The 20,473-nt window shown below is 36.0% G+C and overlaps 1 protein-coding gene and 1 long non-coding RNA gene across 2 annotated transcripts; one reads left to right on the top strand and one right to left on the bottom strand.

The window, feature by feature from the left end:
- The first annotated feature begins 7,956 nt into the window (after nt 1-7,956).
- On the top strand, nt 7,957-14,116 carry LOC105042067 (MLO-like protein 6). Its single transcript, XM_073253979.1, has 15 exons — nt 7,957-8,102; nt 8,219-8,276; nt 8,381-8,634; nt 9,695-9,811; nt 9,887-9,947; nt 10,054-10,142; nt 10,658-10,732; nt 10,818-10,912; nt 11,595-11,644; nt 11,739-11,779; nt 12,173-12,346; nt 12,473-12,508; nt 12,657-12,724; nt 13,208-13,268; nt 13,343-14,116. The coding sequence occupies exons 1-15, from the start codon at nt 7,980-7,982 to the stop codon at nt 13,880-13,882; spliced, it is 1,842 nt and encodes a 613-aa protein (XP_073110080.1). The 5' UTR covers nt 7,957-7,979; the 3' UTR covers nt 13,883-14,116.
- Nucleotides 9,808-13,348, bottom strand: LOC140856510 (uncharacterized). The gene is made up of 3 exons (XR_012139766.1): nt 12,458-13,348; nt 12,228-12,367; nt 9,808-10,157 (listed from the first exon to the last, which is right to left on the bottom strand). It is a non-coding gene; the product is annotated as an uncharacterized lncRNA (long non-coding RNA).
- Nucleotides 14,117-20,473: the final 6,357 nt, after the last annotated feature.

Here is a 20,473-nt window from a genome sequence, read left to right as displayed (position 1 = left end):
TTTTTTTTTCTTACAATCAAGAGTGCGTACAAGGATCTATAAATACAAATATGTAGACCCAAATATAGATAGGGAATAACAAGAATATGCCAGAGAATAATCAAGAATATGCTAAGGAATAAATCCCTGGACCTTTAATTGGATAGTTTTCCAATTAAGTTCAATCCTTCCAATACTCCCCCTCAAGATGAGGCGAAGATATCTCGAAGCCCCATCTTGTCAATCAATCCAGAAAAAGACATTGAGCTAAGCCCTTTGGTTAGAATTTCTGCCACCTGATCAGAAGACCGAATATAGATAATGCAGATCTGACCCTGATTAATCTTTTCCTTGATAAAATGACGGTCAATCTCGATGTGTTTAGTACGATCATGCTGTATTGGATTGCTTACAATCTCAATTGCTGCTTTGTTGTCACAATACAACCGAAGAGAAAATTTGTTTAGAAGTTGTAATTCCTTAAGCAACTTCTGAAGCCAAAGAAGTTCACATATGCCTAGAGCCATTGCTCTATATTCAGCTTCTGCTGATGATCTAGCCACCACCGACTGTTTCTTACTTCTCCAAGTAACTAAATTACCCCCTACATATGTACAATATCCAGAAGTATATCGTCTATCATCCAATGACCCAGCCCAATCTGCATCAGTGAATCCCTCTACTTGGAAGGTGTTGTGTTGTGAGAACAATAAACCACGATCAGGACATCCTTTCAGGTAGCGTAATACTCTGAAAGCTCTCTCCATGTATGATTCTCGTGGATCATGCATGTATTGACTGATGACACTGACAGCATAGGCTATATCTGATCTTGTATGTGAAAGATATATCAACCTTCCAACCAACCGCTGGTACCTTTCTCGATCAACAGGAGCTCCACCATCTATCACTGTTCGATGATTCTGATTTATTGGAGTAGTAGCAGGCTTACACCCCAACATCCCAGTCTCAGAAAGCAAATCTAGTACATACTTTCGTTGTGACAGAAAAATATCTTTGAATGATCGTCCAACTTCTATGCCCAAAAAATATCTTAGTGGACCCAGATCTTTTACCTCAAATGCTTGCTTTAGTTTTTCTTTGAGTTGTTTAATCTCATGATGGTCATCTCCTGTTATTATAATATCATCAACATAAACCAAGAGTATAGTTTTCTTTCCCTTGAGATGCCTATAGAATAGAGTATTATCTGCATTACTTTGTTTATATCCCATTCCTTTTACAGTCCGACTGAATCGATCAAACCATGTTCGAGGAGACTGTTTAAGGCCATAAAGTGAGTATTTTAGTTTGCAGACTTTTCCAATAGTTGCTCTGGTCTCAAATCCTGGTGGTATTTGCATGTATACTTCCTCCTGAAGATCTCCATGAAGAAATGCATTCTTCACATCTAACTAATGTAATTCCCAGCCAAAATTAGTAGCACATGATATCGGTATTCGAACAGAGTTCATCTTGGCCACTGGAGCAAAGGTTTCATCATAGTCTACTCCATATATTTGAGTGTAGCCCTTTGCTACTAGCCGAGCTTTGTATCTTTCCACCTTGCCTTCTGGAGTCTGCTTTATAGTATACACCCACTTACACCCTACAGGATGCTTACCAGCTGGTAGAGTGACCAGATCCCATGTCTGATTTTTGGATAAAGCAGTCATCTCTTCTAACATTGCTTCCTTCCACTTAGGTTCTGCCATAGCCTTTTGCCAGGTACTAAGAATACAGACAGAGTCTAATGCAGCTACAAAGCTTTGATAAGATGGAGACACATTCTTATATGAAACATAATTAGCGATATCATAATGGTAACGAGCAGGAAGAACAATTGAGCGAGTATCCTTCCATTTTGCAATAGGAATATTAAGATTAGAAATGGAAGGAGTAGTAGAGATATTGTTACCATTAGGAGACTCTGGAGAAGAAGCTTCAAGCGGTGGAGACACTTGGGCAGTTGGTGGTGAATGCACACTGGACTCTTCTTCACAGGACTCTTCTTCTTTCTCAATACTAGGCTCCCTCTGAACATCATTACTATGATACTCTTCCTGGGCATCAGAATTTTTTGGTGTGTATAGAAAGTCACCCGGAAGAAGTAATTTTGGTGTCTTATTATCAGATAGACGACTTTCATAATAAGCTTCAGTTTCTCAAAAAGTAACATTCATAGTAACAAACATTCACCGCTCAGGGGGATAATAGCACTTGTATCCCTTTTGAGTAGCAGGATAACCGACAAAGACACATTTTAATGCTCGTGGATCTAGTTTTCCTACTGAAGGTCTATGATCGCGAGCAAAACAAACACATCCAAAGACTCTAGGAGTGACTACATAATCAGTAGATCCTTTCAAACATTGTATGGGGGACTTAAACCCGAGTGTTCTTAGAGGCATACGATTGATCAAGTAAGCCGCGGTCAAGACAGCCTCACCCCACAAAAATTTAGGAACTTGCATGGTAAAAAGTAAGGATCGGGCTACTTCCAATAAGTGCCGATTTTTTCTTTCGACAACTCCATTTTGAGCAGGAGTATCAACACAAGTGGTTTGATGAATAATTCCATGAGTGTGAAGATACGCACGGAACTCCTGATTAATATATTCTGTGCCATTGTCAAAATGTAGAATTTTAATTTTGACACCAAACTAAGTACCTACAAGTTTATGAAACTCTTTAAAGCAGTTTAAAACTCCCGTCTTTTCCTTCAATAAATAGATCCAAGTCACTTGACTAAAACAATCAATGAAGGTAACAAACCACTTATGGCCCATGAGAGTATTAGTACTACATGATCCCCATACATCAGAGTGAATTAAAACAAAAGGTTTAGAACTTCTAATTCCAGATATAGGAAATACTACTCTGGTGTGTTTAGCCAACTCACAATGATCACAAACTAACAAATTTTTATTGCATTTAGTTGATAAAGATGGAAATAAGCGACTAAGAATAGAAAAAAGAATATGACCCAGCCTACGATGATGTAACATAAGTTCTGAAGTGGCACCTTCAACAGACAATGCATACCCCGTCAAAGAAGAGTTCATATTTTTCTCATCAGTTGATAGATAATAGAGTCCATTGTGCAATCTACCACCCCCAAGTATCTTCCCCATTTTCAGCTCCTGAAATAGACAATGAAAAGGCCAAAAAGTGACAGAACAATTCAAATCTCTAGTAACAGAGCTGATAGAGAGTAAATTTGTAGGAAAGGATGGAACATGCAATACTGATGATAATCTTAAACTAGGAGTACAGTCAATGGATCCTTTTCCTGAGACAGGGGTAAAGGATCCATCAGCTATTCGGACTTTGTTATGTTCTGAACATGGTGAATAGGAAATAAAACTATTAGATGCCCCTGTCATGTGACTGGATACTCCTGAGTCTATTACCCAGCAGTTGGATATTCCGCAAATAAATGCATGTGATAATTTATATGGAGTACCTGAGTGTGCAAAAAGAGAGGAGTCAAGATATCCATCCTGGTGGCTAGACTGTTCCAGAGTAGGTGTGGTGTTAGAAGATGATTCATACTTTTCCATCATTTGTCGGAAAGTCTGATACTCCTCTGTAGATAAGCTGTGTACAGCACTCTCAGTCTCTTCAGAGAGATTGGCTTGGACAGGTCCACGAACATGATTCTGTCCTCCAGTTCTTCCACTACTATGACGACCACCATGGCCTCGATTACTATGCCCAGGCTGATTTGGACGATCATTGAGATCCCAGCAAAATGCCTTAGTGTGCCCAAACTTTTTACAATGAAAACATACCTTCTCACCTACCTGCTGTAGCTGTACAGTAAGAGCTGATCTTACAGAACTATTGGAGTCAGAAGTCACTCGTCGTCGTGTCTCCTCGCTTAAAACAGTAGAGAAGACTTGATCTAAACTAGGTAAAATATCTCTGGCGAGAAGCTGAACTCTGACAGATTCATATTCCGGATTCAGACCATATAGAAAGTCCTGAACCCGTTCTTCTTCTAAATATTTCTGAAATCCATCAACATCGATGGAGCATTGTGGAACAAAAGTTCTATAATGATCAGCTTCAGACCAGAGACGTTTCAACTCGGTGGCATATTCAGTGATAGATAAATCTCCCTGATGAAGCTGACGTAATTGAGAACGGATCTCAAATGCTTGAGCAGAATTCTGCTTTTGTGAGAATATTTGGGCCACCGTCTCCCAGACTTCCTGTGCAGTCTCCAGCAGTTGCACACTTCTGGCCACATTCGGTGTCATGGTATTTAGAAGAAATGCCAGAACAGCAGAGTTCTCCATTCTCCATTGAGCCATATCCTGCTCAGGTTTCCTCTTTGTGCCGATGAGATATCCCTCCAAACCTCGTCCTTGTACAAGTAGACGAGTGCTCCTCTCTCATTGTAAATATGTCGCTGGGCCATCAAGTTTTACAGCCACTTGAAGAGCATTCAGCGATCCACTATCTCTTGACGAACCCCCTGATCGAGTGGCAACTGTAATAAGCCGATCCAGTAGACCTTCAAGATCTTGCATAGTAATTGGATTGGCCATACAGACAAAATATGAACGATAATCTCACTGGCACACTATCAATGAATCACAACACACACGAATCACCTGAAACACATTATCAATGAATCACCAAACACACGAATCACCGGACACACTGTAACTGCAGGCTTCTTAAGTATCTAGCCATAAAAGTTTCTCTTTTTTCTTTTTTTTTTGTTTTATTTTTTTGTTTTATTTTTGTTTTATTTTTGTTTTATTTTTGTTTTATTTTTTTTTTATTTTGTTTTATTTTGTTTTATTTTTTTTATTTTTTATAAATAAAAGATTAAAAGAAAGAACTGTAGTTTTTTTTTGTTACCGATTATGTATCCCGTGAAGCACGGGATTGTTGAGGGTGATGCCGTCGGCAAGGAAGACGATGGTTGGTGTCGGGGATTCGGCTGTGAAGAGGTTTTGGTGGAGGCGTTGGAGGGATTTCGGGGCTGCGGTGGCGAGCTGCGGATGGACTCGACGGAAGCGGAGGCTTCGGAGGGATTTCGGTCGGGAAGAAAGGGGGCTGCGGTGACTGAGAAGAAAGGGGTTGCGGATGACTCGACGGAGGGCAGCTCGTGGAAGGATCAGACGGCAGCGATGGTCCGGTAGAGCACCAGGAGCGGGATGCCGTGGTTGGTGATCTGGAAGAAACCCCAGTCGTGGGAGGCGGCGCGGATGAGATCGACGGGTCGATAGTGGGGATGATGGGCTCGACGGAGACGGCCGGGGAGGAAGGGAGCTGCGATGGCTGCGGTGGCTGCGGCGGCAGCGTGAATTAGGAGGAAGAAGGAGCGGTGGCGACGGTAGAGGCGGTATCAGCAGTGGAGGGAAGAGAAATGTTTTAAGAAGGGGAAAAAAATGGAAGAGAAAGGTTTTAAGAAGGGGAAAAAAAAATGGATCAGAACCTGAGTGCTCTGATACCATGATGAAAAAGAGAAGGAGATATTTATTTTTATTTTTTCTTCTTACAATCAAGAGTGCGTACAAGGACCTATAAATACAAATATGTAGACCCAAATATAGATAGGAAATAACAAGAATATGTCAGAGAATAATCAAGAATATGCTAAGGAATAAATCTCTGGACTTTTAATTGGATAGTTTTCTAATTAAGTTCAATCTTTCCAATATATATTTTTTTTTTCTTTTGGATGTGTTAAAGCTTAAGTCATAGATTTCTTGGAGCAAGGCATATCTTCTTCTTTTTTAGATTACAAACGGATGGTCACACCAGTTTGATTCATCGAAGATCTTTGTTTCTGGTTCATCCGATGAAGGTGACGTGGTTGGTTGGTTTTTCGTTGCAGCGGGAAACATGGTGAAACTAGTTATCACCTATTCTCCCCCCATGCTTGACCAAGGACAGATTCCCTAGATGCCAAATGCTTCATCCTAAACGCATTATTGAGTGCAACCGTGGTAGTTTTGGACTAGATTGGAAATTTTCAGTCAACAGTGTTTTCTGTGATAATTATGGTTGTCAAGGTGGATCATGACGATATGGTGCATGTTATTCGCACTTCACAAACTGAGGTTGCTCCTGCGATTCCACGTTTTGAGGGGCTAAGCCTTTTTTTTAAAAAAAAAAATAATAAGATTGTTTAATTGTGGCCAAAACATCTCTTCTTTATGAGATCCAAGCATGTATGAAATGAAAACTAACTGGAGCGCGTGTTACTGGGCATGCTTGAACCCTGACCAAAGCTGATGTTAATCTTTTTTTTTTTTTCTATTATTTTTTAAATTGAAATTCATATCTCTTGCAAGAGCAGTAACAATCAAGTTTGCTTTCAGAAGAAAGATGATCCTTCTGCGAAGCATACTTTTCTGCAACATGATGCGGTCTTAGGTGTGACGGCTGAACAAAAATCATATGGGGCAGGCATTGCGTGTGAACTTTTTATTTAAAGAAAAAAACTTAAAAGTCATGGACTCTTACTAGTAGAGCCGTCACTTTTATAACTAAAAATAAAAATATAGGATTCTCATTCTTTCTCATTTTATGATATATTTTTTACTGATAGATATTATATGATCAAGTACCACATATCAAATAAATTAATCATCGAGCAAGTCAATACACAGCTCATGACAAATTGATAGATAATTTTTAAAATATAGAGTCCATCAATACAAAGTATATAGTCAAATTATATGTATTTAACAAATTAATCATCTAGCAATCTAATATATACTTTTAAATAAATTATTATAATTTTTGAAATATCATGTTTACTAATATATATTACATAATATCATAATACACACTCGATTTTTTAAGATATATTATAAATTTCTTTGATACATATCTAATATTGATCTAATACATATCTCTAAAGTAAATCGATCATAGTTTTCAGAACATGCTTTTTATTTGGAGATATCTGTTGAATTACTACCATATATGTATCAAAAAAGCTTGTAGTATATATAATTTGATAATATAATATGTGCTGATAAACATAATATTTTGAAAACTGTAATAATTTATTTGGAGATATATATTAATTTACTAAATGATTAATTTATTGAGTATATATCATTTGGTTATGTACTATATATAAATTCTATATTATAAAAAATATATATTAACTTTACCTCGATGTACATATTAATTTGATGATTAATTTGTTTGATGTATGTCATATGAACATATAGTACGTACTGATAAATGATATAAATTAAAAATGAATCTAAAAGAGAAAGTTTTTTTTTTTTTTTTTTGATCATGAGATAGAGATCCATTGGTAGAAAAAAATTTTAATTTTTAAAATTATTTTTTTATGGAAAACAAGATAAACTCCATATTTCCATACGATTTTTGTTAGCGACGTCCAAGCCACGTGACTGAGAAAATAGAGGATCAAAGCTTGCCTGTGTGTGGTGCGGTACAGAACAAATGGTTGGACCCGGCCAGCCGCTCCAGCTCTGCCGGCTCTTCATTGAAATTTATTCTTGAACGTTTTTTTTTTTGCGGTCAAAGAAAGTGTCGCAAAATTAGCGAACCTCCAAGGCGAGGTTGGAAAAATTCTGTACGGAGGTCGGAAAAATTTTCCCTGACCATGACCATCCCATGATGCAGAAGGCTTCTCGGAAGCTGCTGGGGCCAATGGATGCTCCATGCGCCTCGATGGGTCGACCCCACAAGAACCTGATTCCCGGTGGGCGGCGGCGAGTAAAATGCATCGTGGCAGCACTACACCCATGGGCCATAACCAAGTTTAGAGTGTGATCTCGGTCACAAATCGATCTCCTTCCGCCTTGTTCGGTGGTGTCTCTCCACACGGATTCGACACGTGAGGTACACATTCCACGAACGACAGTCCCAGGAAAGAAAATTCCGCGGTCAATGCTCGCCCAAAGTCCTTGCTCTCATGGGCTCCTACTTATAGTTGGGCTCCCTTTTTCCAGAAGCCTATTGCTTGAATCCTTTGAAGGTGCAATACGAGCATGGGTGCAGGAGAAAGTGGACGAAATCTAGAGGAAACTCCAACGTGGGCAGTTGCGACGATATGCGCTGTTCTCGTAGTCATCTCCATTATCATTGAACATGGCATATACCTCTCATCCAAGGTAAGTTGAGCACTCGAGCTAAATGCTAATCATCCCAAACACTGCACAAATTTTGCTATATGGATAATTTAATCCTTTTTCAATCTAAAAAAATAAAGTTTCATGGTTGTCTGCAGTGGTTAGAAAAACATCACAAAAAGGCTCTCCGTGAAGCCTTCGAAAAGGTCAAATCTGGTATGCTTCTCCAAGACTTCCATCAACATGTATAACTTTCTCACACACCATGAGAACCGAAACTAACCAAGTGCGTACTGATGGTGTTCTTCCCCTTGTGACAGAACTGATGCTGCTTGGCTTCATGTCACTGCTTCTGACAGTTGGGCAGGGCATCATCACCGAGATATGCGTGCCAAAGAGTGTTGCCGATTCATGGCACCCTTGCAAGGAGGAGGTCCATGATGATGGTGGCTCCAAGAGCCATGAATCCGACAAAAGTAATGCCGGCCGGAGGCTTGTGCATGATTCAGAATCCATGGCCAGTTTCCGACGAGCTTTGAGCAGCGGAGCGGAGCCGAACAAATATTGTGCCAAGGCAAGTTAGCTCTTTATTGGTTGGTTAACCAATCATAGCATGAATGTCCCCATCATTGATATAGTATGTAAAGTTAAGCTTTCGATCTAATATTAATGATAGAAAGTTTTGAAGAGAACCACATCCAGGAGATGATCCAATCCAGGAGAAATTATATCCTGCACCACATGCACCCAATCACCGAGATGCATTTGTGGTTCTCATTCATGACGAGCTTGTCGGCCTCAATGATTGCCGGGTGCACGGTTTAATACCAGTGCACCTGGTGCATAATATAATTTGCCCCAGTTTGGACCTAGCCTAAATCCAAAATTTCCTAGACCCATCATTGTAGCTCGTGGGCCCAACTAGAAGACATACAATTATTCATCCAATATAAACTTAATTGATCTACTAGCTCAAATGTCATAGCTACAACAATGTAGCGCATGACCACCTTGGCACGAACGGAGCTCTATTGCACTTCATGGGTTTAGCATTATTCTTCAAGAATAATCAAATGACCACCTAAGTTATCATTCTTTTCGCTCTCACGCTCGTCGAAATTTAATGACTCCTTGGATCCTTTGGCAGGCATGTTCAACACCAGGCTTGTCATTCGCCCTCTCTCTTTCTTTCCTTTGTAAATGTGATGATGTCATGTTAGGCCCACAATTATCAAACTCGAATCTTTGAATATTTGGAATCCATAGAGTGGAAAAAGACTGACTTGAGAGGCCTAACTTTGTAAAGTTAAGTTGGCACTCCTTTGCACTTTGTAAAGTTCAGGCGACCCGCTCAAGATCCTCTGGAAAAGCCAGACCAAAGCCAAGCCCATTGACACTCCTTTGCACTTCGTTACCATCCAGATCACAATCATTTTTTATATCAGAGGTATCTAAAGACACTCCTTTGAGGTGTCCCTAGCTATCCAAATCGATATTCTGTCTTCTTTTGTTTCTCATGTTAGAAATGCAGAGCTAAAGGGACCATGCTTGATTAAAATATGAGAAAACTATAACATGGCTTTTTAAATTCTCATGTATATTAGCTTAACAGTAGCTGGTCTATGGACTTACAGAACAAGGTTCCATTCATTTCTGCCGATGGCCTCCACCAGCTCCACATATTTGTCTTCGTTCTAGCAGTGTTCCATGTGCTCTACTGCATAACCACTATGGCCTTGGGCAGTTTAAAGGTATGGTGAACATGAATACCTGTCATTAAATAGGTCCCTTCATTGATCTGAGTTGAAGGAAAACGTCCGATGCAGATGAGACGCTGGAAATCATGGGAGCTTGAGACGAGGACAGCAGAATACCAGTTTTCGCACGGTATGTTAATAAGGGAAACTTCAAGTACTCACAAAAGGAATTCATACACCTATTATCTCAATATACTTATTAACTGCTGTCTGTGTTGTGGAAATTGTACTCTTAGATCCTGACAGATTTCGATTGGCGAGAGACACTTCATTCGGTCATCGTCACCTGAACTTCTGGAGCAACTCGCCCATTCTCACCTGGATTGTAAGGATCGTCACCCTAAGTCAATAATGACAATTTGTTAGTCACCACTACAAAGAGGAAAAGAACCATTACACATAATCAGCTAAACAGCTCAAATTATCTTAATCTATTAAACAATAGGCCATTCGAACACTAATGAAGAAACAGAATTACTTATTTCCAGCCTAGCCACAGGATCTGCTTTGCACATGGAATAAAATTGATTTCACGGTCCTAAGAATTTCTGTTATTTGATTTCTTAAAGAAATTTCAAGGATTACGTGTCGAACAGAATGAAATATCTCAATAGCCCATCATAAAACCCAATGTATACAGTAAGTAAAATATTGAGACTCTGACTAAATACCATAGGAAGGGTTATGCATACAGACTGGTAGATATACTCTATAATACAAGGAGACTTACACAAAAAATGCAACAACGCATTTATGAAAACAATTTGGTATAAAACAGCCAAATTGCAGGTGTTTATTCTTAAACTTGTGCATATTCTTAAAGTGTAATCCTTTTGACAGGTGTGTTTCTTTAGACAATTTGTGAGATCAGTTCCAAAAGTTGATTATCTGACACTACGACATGGGTTTATCATGGTAAGTCATTAGTAGCAACAGATAGCTACGTAAGTGCATTCGACAAACTGCAAAGAGAAAGTCATTCTAATGCGATAACTTACAGGCACATTTAGCTCCACAAAGCTCAAGCAATTTTGACTTTCGAAATTACATAAAGAGATCGCTGGAGGAAGATATGAAAGTCGTGGTAGGGATCAGGTATGCTGCGACATTGTTTTTGACATGCATGTAATTTCTTAAGATTGTTGGCAAGTGTAGCTAGAAGATGCTTTAATTAAGCTGAAAGATGCTTTAAATTGCCAAATTGATCAGCAGATATCTATAATACAACACTACCAAATATAACAAAAATTTGGCTTTCATAACTAAGATGGCCATGCTTGCAAACAGAAAGAAAGGTTCTAGCATAATTATCGTGGGAAGTTCAGAATTTTACACTACATGGCTCCTTTCTGGGAAGTTTAGAATTTTACACTACATGGTTCCTTCTGCCACTACCACAAGACAACTTTATCATATGATGTGAATCAAAGCATATGATGCGAACATTATCATTGTTATTGGTTTCTGAATAGAAATTTTTGAGAAACACTACTGAAAGTTATTTTAAAAGATTTTTTCTCATACAGATTGATTGCCTATAAAAGAATGAATTAATAATGCACCTGGTTGAAAGATTGGACAGTCTGTTACATTCATGCTTGTAAGAATATCTTTCCATATATATTTCGTTATACAACCTACCCATTCCATGAGCAGTATTTAGAGCTCAGCTTGTGTTTGTTAATTTTCACAAGATTATATAATAATATGTATAAGCCATCTGATATGTTAACGAGGCTAATTGTTCCTTTCTTGTTTATGTTTTGAATACTTGCAGCCCCCCAATGTGGTCCTTTGCAGTACTCTTCCTGCTATTTTACAGTCATGGTAATGCTATGCAACTCTATCTTTCTTACACCATCACTAAATAGCAGAACTTGTATGGATATCAGTTAATTATTTGTGTGATCCTTGTTGGCAGGCTGGCACTCCTACCAATGGCATCCATTTATCCCCTTAATTGTAAGTTGAGAATGCCAGCTTAGTTTCAAAGTATTCAGTGTCCTTTTTTAAAAAAAGTGAATACAGTTCAAGAAACTTTGTATTTTTTCAGAAATTCACTTAAAGTGATTGCTTTTACATCATACTGCAATGATAGACTAATACAAAATCAATCAACGTTTTCACCTTCTTAAGGAGCATATTTATCTTTCTTTAGAGAAGTTTAGCATATTTATCTAATTATCTTTCACGGACCTGATTATCTAATCCTGTTGCAATGATACATCATACATCACAGATTAAATACAACAATTTACTCAAATGTTCCACCTTGGACGCATTGTTGTCAAATATAATAATCATCATTGTGTTTACTTCATGAGAGTTATTTAATGCAAGGCAGATTTTTTGCAGATTATACTACTTGTAGGAACAAGGCTTCAGGTGATAATAATAAAGATGGCCTCACAAATCATGGAGCGAGGAGATGTTGTTAAGGGAGCGCCAGTCGTTCATCCCACAGATGATCTCTTCTGGTTCAAATGTCCTCGGTTTATGCTGTACCTCATCCACTTTGTCCTCTTCCAGGTACTGTCCCATTCATGATTCCTAGGGTGCACAAAACCTGTAAGAGGTTGCAAGAAGAATAATCTTCTCCAGATAATAGACACGCCATCACTAGATTAACCCTTTATATACTTCATTGTCTTGCAGAATGCCTTTCAGCTTGCCCTTTTTGCATGGAGCTGGGTAAGGCTCTGAAATCTACCGATCTTTTGTAACTACAACAGATTGCACAACCAAGGGGGTGGGGGATTGACTGGTCAGGAAATCATCGATGGAAGAAGAAATAAACTGATCATGTTTTAATACAATTTTTCACCTGTGATTTTTGCAGTATGAATTCGGGTTTCTTTCATGCTTCCACCAGCGTGTAGACGACATCATCATCAGATTTTCCATGGGGTTAGCTTCCTACTCTCTCTTTATTGCATTTTGTTGGTTTATGTATTAAACAATATATGAAATAATCAACAAAATAAACCTTGTAACATAATGGCCAATTTCTGTTATATTTGAGTGTGCATGTCAATTATTCAGTGAGGACAACTATAATATCCTATTAATATCCATCATGAACAAAGTTTATGGAATCCTCAAAATATGTTAACTATTCTTTGAAACTTCTATACCAGATAACATTTTATTTTGCTTTATCTTTCTCTTCAAACAACTCAAGAAACAATATGAGATTATTAAAATCAGTCAGAATTACAAGAAAGTAAGCTAAGATCATAGCAGACATTTAAGTAAATGAAAATGAAAATAAGAAGATGAAGCCAACGTGGGAGTTATATTAACTAGTTGATCTTACCCAGACAGGTAACAGTATGTTCTGTGATTTTGCTTCTTGCAGTATATCTAATAATTTTTTTTTATTTTGATCAGTGTCCTCATACAGGTTCTATGTAGCTATGTTACACTTCCCCTCTATGCATTGGTGACACAGGTAAACTCGAATAGCAATATATAGATTCCAACAGTAAATACAAATTATTGATCAGACAGGATGGTCATTAACAGATGGGTTCCAACATGAGGCCTACGATATTCAGTAAGGGAGTTGCAACTGCCCTAAGAAAATGGCATCACACAGCCAGGAACCACTTGAAAGAGAATAGTCAATGTAGGCGCATAACTCCATTGTCCACAAGTACGCCTACCACCCCAACTAGTGGGTCATCTCGGGCAAACCTGTTGCAGCGCCTTCAAAAGCTAGATGGTTTCCAAGGCTCCTCAAATCGCTGCAGTTTTCATAAAGAACATCTTGACATTGAAAGGTCACTGTTGCCATCCTACCACACAATCAATAGTTCATCTTCTCAACAACAAAAGATCAGGCCACAACAAGAAGTACCCTCACCATCCAACCACACAATAAATGGCTTATCTTTTCAACAACAAACGATCAGACCACAACAAGAAGTCGTAGGAGTGGAAAGAGAAATGCAAGAATCGGGTGGTTCTGTACAGTCGCCACCCCTAGAGGCAGCAATCATCAACATAGAATTGAAATTTCTCCTGATATCATCTTTGATAGAAGAGAGGGATGATCACTTATGAAGAGAAGAAAAGGAAATGACGGGATCTGATAACTGGTGTTGTTACAAGGAATTTCTCTAGCTCGGGCTTGTTACAAGGTGGAAGTCCCTTGAGAAATTATGCAATCCACTTATTCACCAACCAAAGAAGCATCCTCGATAACCTGATGCTGTAATTTTTCTAAATGTGGTCAAGATTCAGATATGTCTAGTGAATGGTATTTTGGTTTGCTAGAAATCATCCTTTTCTCTTTTATGGGAACGGAAGCTGCAAAGCAGCCACCTGAAATTTATTTTGGTTTGCTAAAAATCATCAACTAACAAATATTCTACTTTGAGATATTCCGCAACTAATTCAAAATTTATAGCAAAATAGATGATCAACTTAGACATAATAATGCCAATGAATCATGGCATATGACTTCAAATGCATGTATAGGAAATTGTTTGATCAAAAGTCCTCAGAATTTTAAAATTTTTAAGCAAGCTTGATGGGGAAGCCTTTAGAAGCTGCGGCTAATATGCTTGAAAAACTTGCCAGCAACCACAACTATAGGAAAAGGTATCTTCTCTATACCAATTTAATGAAGCATAAAATGATTGAATAAAACATCTGAATAACATATTTCAGCTATTTACCTTTTCGAGCGAATTCTTCTACAAGTCTCAGACAGAAATTTAAGAGTTGTAGTTTAACAATAAAAGTAATAGGGGTGAGTATTATCCTATAGTCAATAATAAATATATAACAAACAAAGTGGCCAATTTTTAGTCTTTCACTAATCATGAGAACTTCCACGACTACAAAACTAATCCTTACGCTGCGTTTTTAACTAAGGAGCCCTCAATCCCTCAATAATTAACATATTTTCTCAATTTTCTTCCAAAAAACGAAAGAAAAACATACATTACCAGAAAAAACAAAGACTTTGGAACCTTTGAATCTGAGAAGGCCCTTGTTTCCTTTCTCCACCCCTTTTCGTCCTACTCAGAAGGAAAGCTATCGGGCGGCGGAAAATGGGGGGAATTCCGGCGAGCGAAAACCTCCGGCTAGGGGCGATTCTGCGTTGGACTCGGGACTGGAACGAGGGAAGGTAGGGCTGAGAAGAGTTGGCCTTGTCAAGAAGTAATGGATTTAGCGGTGATGATAATATTGTACAAGGTTTGTAGCTGTAACAATCTTTGCGTTCATTACGACATGGAATTCAGCAAACGACACATCGACTTCAATGCAAACTTGACATAAAAATTATTACTTTTAATTTCCTATAGAAAGTTAATATTACAAATGAGTTGCTTGCATCTGCCTCTCCACAGGTTAAAACATGAAACTGAATGGATAATTATTAACACATCCCTTAGTGAAAATTTTATTTCGTAAAAGTGTTCATGCTAAACCATACCGTGATCATGAAATGGTTATACGGTCAAAGGTCCTCACAACGGAAGATAAATGGAGAATAATATAAGCTTTCTTAAAATAAAATTTAAATTTATAAAATTTATATAGTGACCGTAAAATGGCTTTGAGGTCATATGCATTCAAAGCTAAAATAGAGAACTAGATAAATAGCTTGAGAAAAATTTTAAATATCTAAAATTTTCTCGTTGCAAAATTTTCATGGTGACACCAAAATAATATTCTAGCTGCTATATAGGTTCTTCATGATAAAAAATATTTATAGATTATTAAATAAAATTTTAATTATTGAAAAATTTCTATATTAAAATATCCATATTAGTGACCATTGATGAGATTTGTGATCATTGTGCGAATAATTTTCTACATTTGAGATAAAATTAATGAACCATTGGTTTGTTGATATTTCTTATAACATTATAAAATAAAATTGATATTACTTAAATGTTTCTTGTGACCTATCACATACATATAATTTGTCAAAATTATTTCATTTAACATCATTGCATAGTAGAAACTTATTCTGTTTTGTATAATCCTTGAAAAAAGCTGAATATATATATATATATATATATATATATATATATATATATATATATATATATATAATTTGATCAACAAGAGTTAGCACACCTCTGTGCAAACTAGTTCAAACTTGATTTATGGATAATAATAATTAAAATATGCTATTGTAATAATATCATTAATTTTATAATAACTAGTTATTATAAACTTGATGATAATGAAGAATGATGATAGACTTGATACTATAGCTCTTGACTTAAGAATGAGAGTAATCAATTTTAATTTGATTTATAATGTAGTGCCCCTCAAAATGAAAAATATTCTTAATATATGTACCTAAAATCATTTAATATTTTTATTGGTCCTCATTATAAAATAAATTATTTTATAAATTTGTATCATAAACTATTATTTTTTTTATGGCTATAGGATTTTGGAACTTACAACAATCCGTATCGATAAGCATATTATTTAATTTTTCATCTAAAACTTCAAAGACGTACCTTTTTATGTCTTTAGTCCTCTTTAGCATGTCATGCTCTAGAAAATAATTGATAGTCATTGATGTTAATTTATGTTTCTCTATAATTCTTATTTTTCTTAATCATATTAAATGTATTATGAGAAATTACGCCTTGGTTTCTAGAATTAAAAAAAAATTATTGATTTTTACTAATTCAGATCTTCCATCATCTATAAATTTAAAAATATAAAGAAAAATTTTAATCCTATATTTGGTTGGGGTCATAAGAGGATGAATGAATGAAGTTGAAAAGATGGATGATCTCCATCTACTGTTTGATTCAAAAAATTATAGAAAGGATGAATAAAAAAAGAAAGATTATCCATCCATCCTAACTCATCAATTTACATCCTCCTAAATTGAGATGATGTGATGGATGAAGCATTAATGGATAGATTTTTGCATTGACAATTACTCCTCATTAATTTTTTTTGACAAAACTATAATATTTTTTTACTTTTTCATTCATATCACTTATATATATTTTTATACATATTATTAATCATATACTACTAAATTTTATTACTAATTATTTTAATTTTAGTACATAATTTCAATAGTTATAATTAAATAATTAAAATTATCTTCTATTTCTCTCTTTTTATTTACTATTTTTAATTAACTATTTGTACAATATTAATTAACTATTTAAATTAAATCATAAAATTAATTAATTATTTATATAATTAATATATATAATTAATTAATTAATAATTAATTTATTAAATTATTTATTAAATTAAATTAAATTATAATGATTACAAGTTTGTACATTGTTTCCTTCTTTATTTACTTCTTTAGTATAAATAAGTATTATAAATTAATAATAGTAATATTTTATCAAATGGTAGTCTAGTAAAAATATCATATAAATATCATCCATCCTCTCTTTCATTTTTTTTATACCAAATAGAGGAGAGAATCAATTTTATCCATCCATCCTTCTTTCACCAAACATATGTAGGGGTGCAAATGTTAGATGTATGCCCTAGAAGCCAAGTTGGTTGACATTAATAAACACTCTAAGGGTATAGTTTATAATTTTAACTTATTAAATTATTAATATTAGGTTATTTCATCACTCATATATGTATTTTTGTATCCATAAATCATCCGATAAATTAATAAGATAACGACACATATTCTCAAGAGTTGAGAATTTGAGACATATATCATTGATGGTTTATTTCTGAATTACTTCTGATTGATAGATCATCATGGAGATAGTAGTTGATCCGGTGAGGTTAGTGCACGGATTGTTTCTTTCGGGATAGACGAGTCTTAAGTCTACAGTGTAAAGATACTGGATGAGAGTGCAGGTAGTTGTTAGAAAATAAAGATACTGAGCATGACCACTTAAAAAGTCACTTGGATGTCTACTCACTCATTAGTGATTTGTTCGATACTGCAATAGTGTGACTGGTCCTTAACTTGCGGTGCCTCGATTATTCACGATGAAGTTGCTGTAGTTTGACTGTACATATACTTGGTCCCTAGCCATTCGAATTCTTGTGGTGCATGTTGGCTATAGTAGGTTCATTATAGAAGTAGGTTGTACCTAGATGGAATCTATCGATTTTGATAAATAAAGAGTAGTCATATGCAATTTATGAGACTGAGTTTAAAAATTCTTGATCAAAATAGTGTGATTAGTGAAAATAAGTTTTTACGTGGAATCATAAGAACGCACGATAGGATTGTATCATATGATAACTACACCTAGAGGTTCATCTCTTCTATTCTACTAGATTGTCACTACATACTGTTAGGTATCATTGATGGACTGTAAGACTCATAAGCATTATCTTGATGATCGATGATCCTTGATGGACAGAGTTAGAATCGTTTCAATCCATTGAAAGAAGTTTCAATGATATTGTGATGGAGATTACAGTATATCTCCCTACCAGATAAAATAGAACCTACGGAATCACATACAAAAGAGGTTCTTGACTGATCAGATGGTTGAAATGCGATTATGATTCGCATATGGATCTAATTATCAATGTGATTGATGATTAATCCAATACAATTGTTACAATTATCAAACTTACTAAGAGTTAGTAAGTTGTAAGAGGATTAATTAGCAATTCGATTGCTAATTGGCTCAATTTGATTGAGCAATTGGACTTAAATCAAGTTTAATTGAATTGGATTCAATTTTGTTTGGTTTGGAATTGATTAGATCAAACTTAATTAGATTATGAGATAACCCAATTGTAAGGAAGATCAATCTTCTATTTGATTCGGACTTGACTGCATCTAATTCTTAATTTGGTTAAGATCTAATTGGGCTTCTAGTTGGACTAGGATTTTTCTCAAATTGGTTGTAACCAAATCCTATTTGATCAGGATTTTGACTAGGTTTTGACCAAAGCATTAGAGAGGTTCCAGTTTGACTGAGACTCTCTCTCTTTTCATGCGCCAAACCTTAGCCTCACGCCAACCACTTCCCACTGCCCGTTCTTATGTTTTTACGTGAGATATCTTATGCTAGGAAAGCCCATACATCTATTAGATGTATGACCTAGAAAGTCAATTGTTGGCTGACATATTATATTAATTTTAGAATATATTTTTATACTTGATTTATTGAAATTAGTAAAATAGATAATTATTTTTATTCTAGAGTAATGTGTCCAAGAATCGTTCAAGGAGTTAATGGTTAATGACACATATTCTCAAGAGTTAAAAATTTTAGATATGTGTCATTATAGATTAACTTCTGAATTACTTTCGATCGTTGAATCATCACGAAGATGGTGATTGATCCATCAAGATCGATGCATGGATCGCTTTCTTTTAGATAGATGGATCTTGAGTCTACAGTGTGGGGATACTGGAGTGAGAGTGCAGATGATTATTAGAGAACAATTGTACTGAATGTAACCAACAATAAGAAATCACTTGGATATCTACTCACTCATCAATGACTTTCTTGATGCTGTAGTTATGTCAATAGTTTTTAGACCTACGGTGCCTCGATTTCTCATAGTGGGATTGCTATAGTCTGATAATACATAAATATAGTCCCTAGCCATTCGAAGTTTTACGGTATTCATTGACTATAATAGGTTCATTGTAAGAGTAGGTGTGCACTTATAGGAGATCTATCAGTCTTAATAGTTGAGGAGTAGTCCTATGTAACCTAAGAGGCTGAGTCCTTAAGTTTGTAGCTACAATAGCGTGATAATAAAAAAGAGTTTTAATGCGATTCATAATTGGACTCAAGCTAATTAAGACTTGCATATGATAGATGCTTAGGATTTGACGAGTTTACATGATCCGCATCATGTCGAGACTCTCGATAGAAGAACTCGATCATATGGTAAGTACACTTAAAGATTCATCTTTCTATTCTGTTGGATTGCTACTATATACTGGTAAGCATCATTGGTAGATTATGAGAACTCATTAAGATTATTTTTGGATCAACAATCCTTATTGGATTGAGTTGGAATCATTCTAGCCCATCAAAAGGAGTTTCCATGACACTACGATGGAGATCATGGTATGTCTCACTACCAGATAGAATAGAATCTGAGGGGTCACATATAAAAGGAGCTCGACCTAATTAATAATTTGGATCATGATTAAATTATCAATTGGATTGATGATTTGGATTAATTTATAAAAGTTATAAATTTAATAATTGCTAATTGTTAGCATAAGGAACTTAATTGCAAGTGCTGCAATGCAATTGGATCTGATTAAATTATGGATCAAATCTTAATTAATTTAAATCAGATTTAACTTAATTTAAGACTAATTGAATTTAATTATGTAAATTGAATTTGGATTTCAATCCTGATTAGATTAGGATTGACAGCCTTTTCGAATGTGATTCGAATCAGATTCGAATTGGATTTGAATTAAACTGAATTTGAAATCCAATCAAAATAGGTTGCCTAAGCCCAAGTCTATTGGGCTTCTCTCTCTTATTTCATGCCAGATAGAGGGAGGGGCATGTGAAGATGCATCCCCTTTTTCTCCCTTGTGTGCGTGAAGGGTGAAGGGGCGCCAATAGTTGGTGCCCTTTCTCTCTGGGTCTCTCTCTCCCTTTGGACTCTACTTTCTCTTGAATTTGCTTCAAATAAGGAAGAGGATCCTATCCATATCTAGAAAGGGTGTTGAGATTGTTTTGT

Source organism: Elaeis guineensis, chromosome 3 (assembly GCF_000442705.2).
Source record: "Elaeis guineensis isolate ETL-2024a chromosome 3, EG11, whole genome shotgun sequence".
Classification (NCBI taxonomy): domain Eukaryota; kingdom Viridiplantae; phylum Streptophyta; class Magnoliopsida; order Arecales; family Arecaceae; genus Elaeis; species Elaeis guineensis.
Note: the sequence above shows the minus strand (reverse complement) of the source record. Positions and strands in the feature narration are given on the sequence as shown.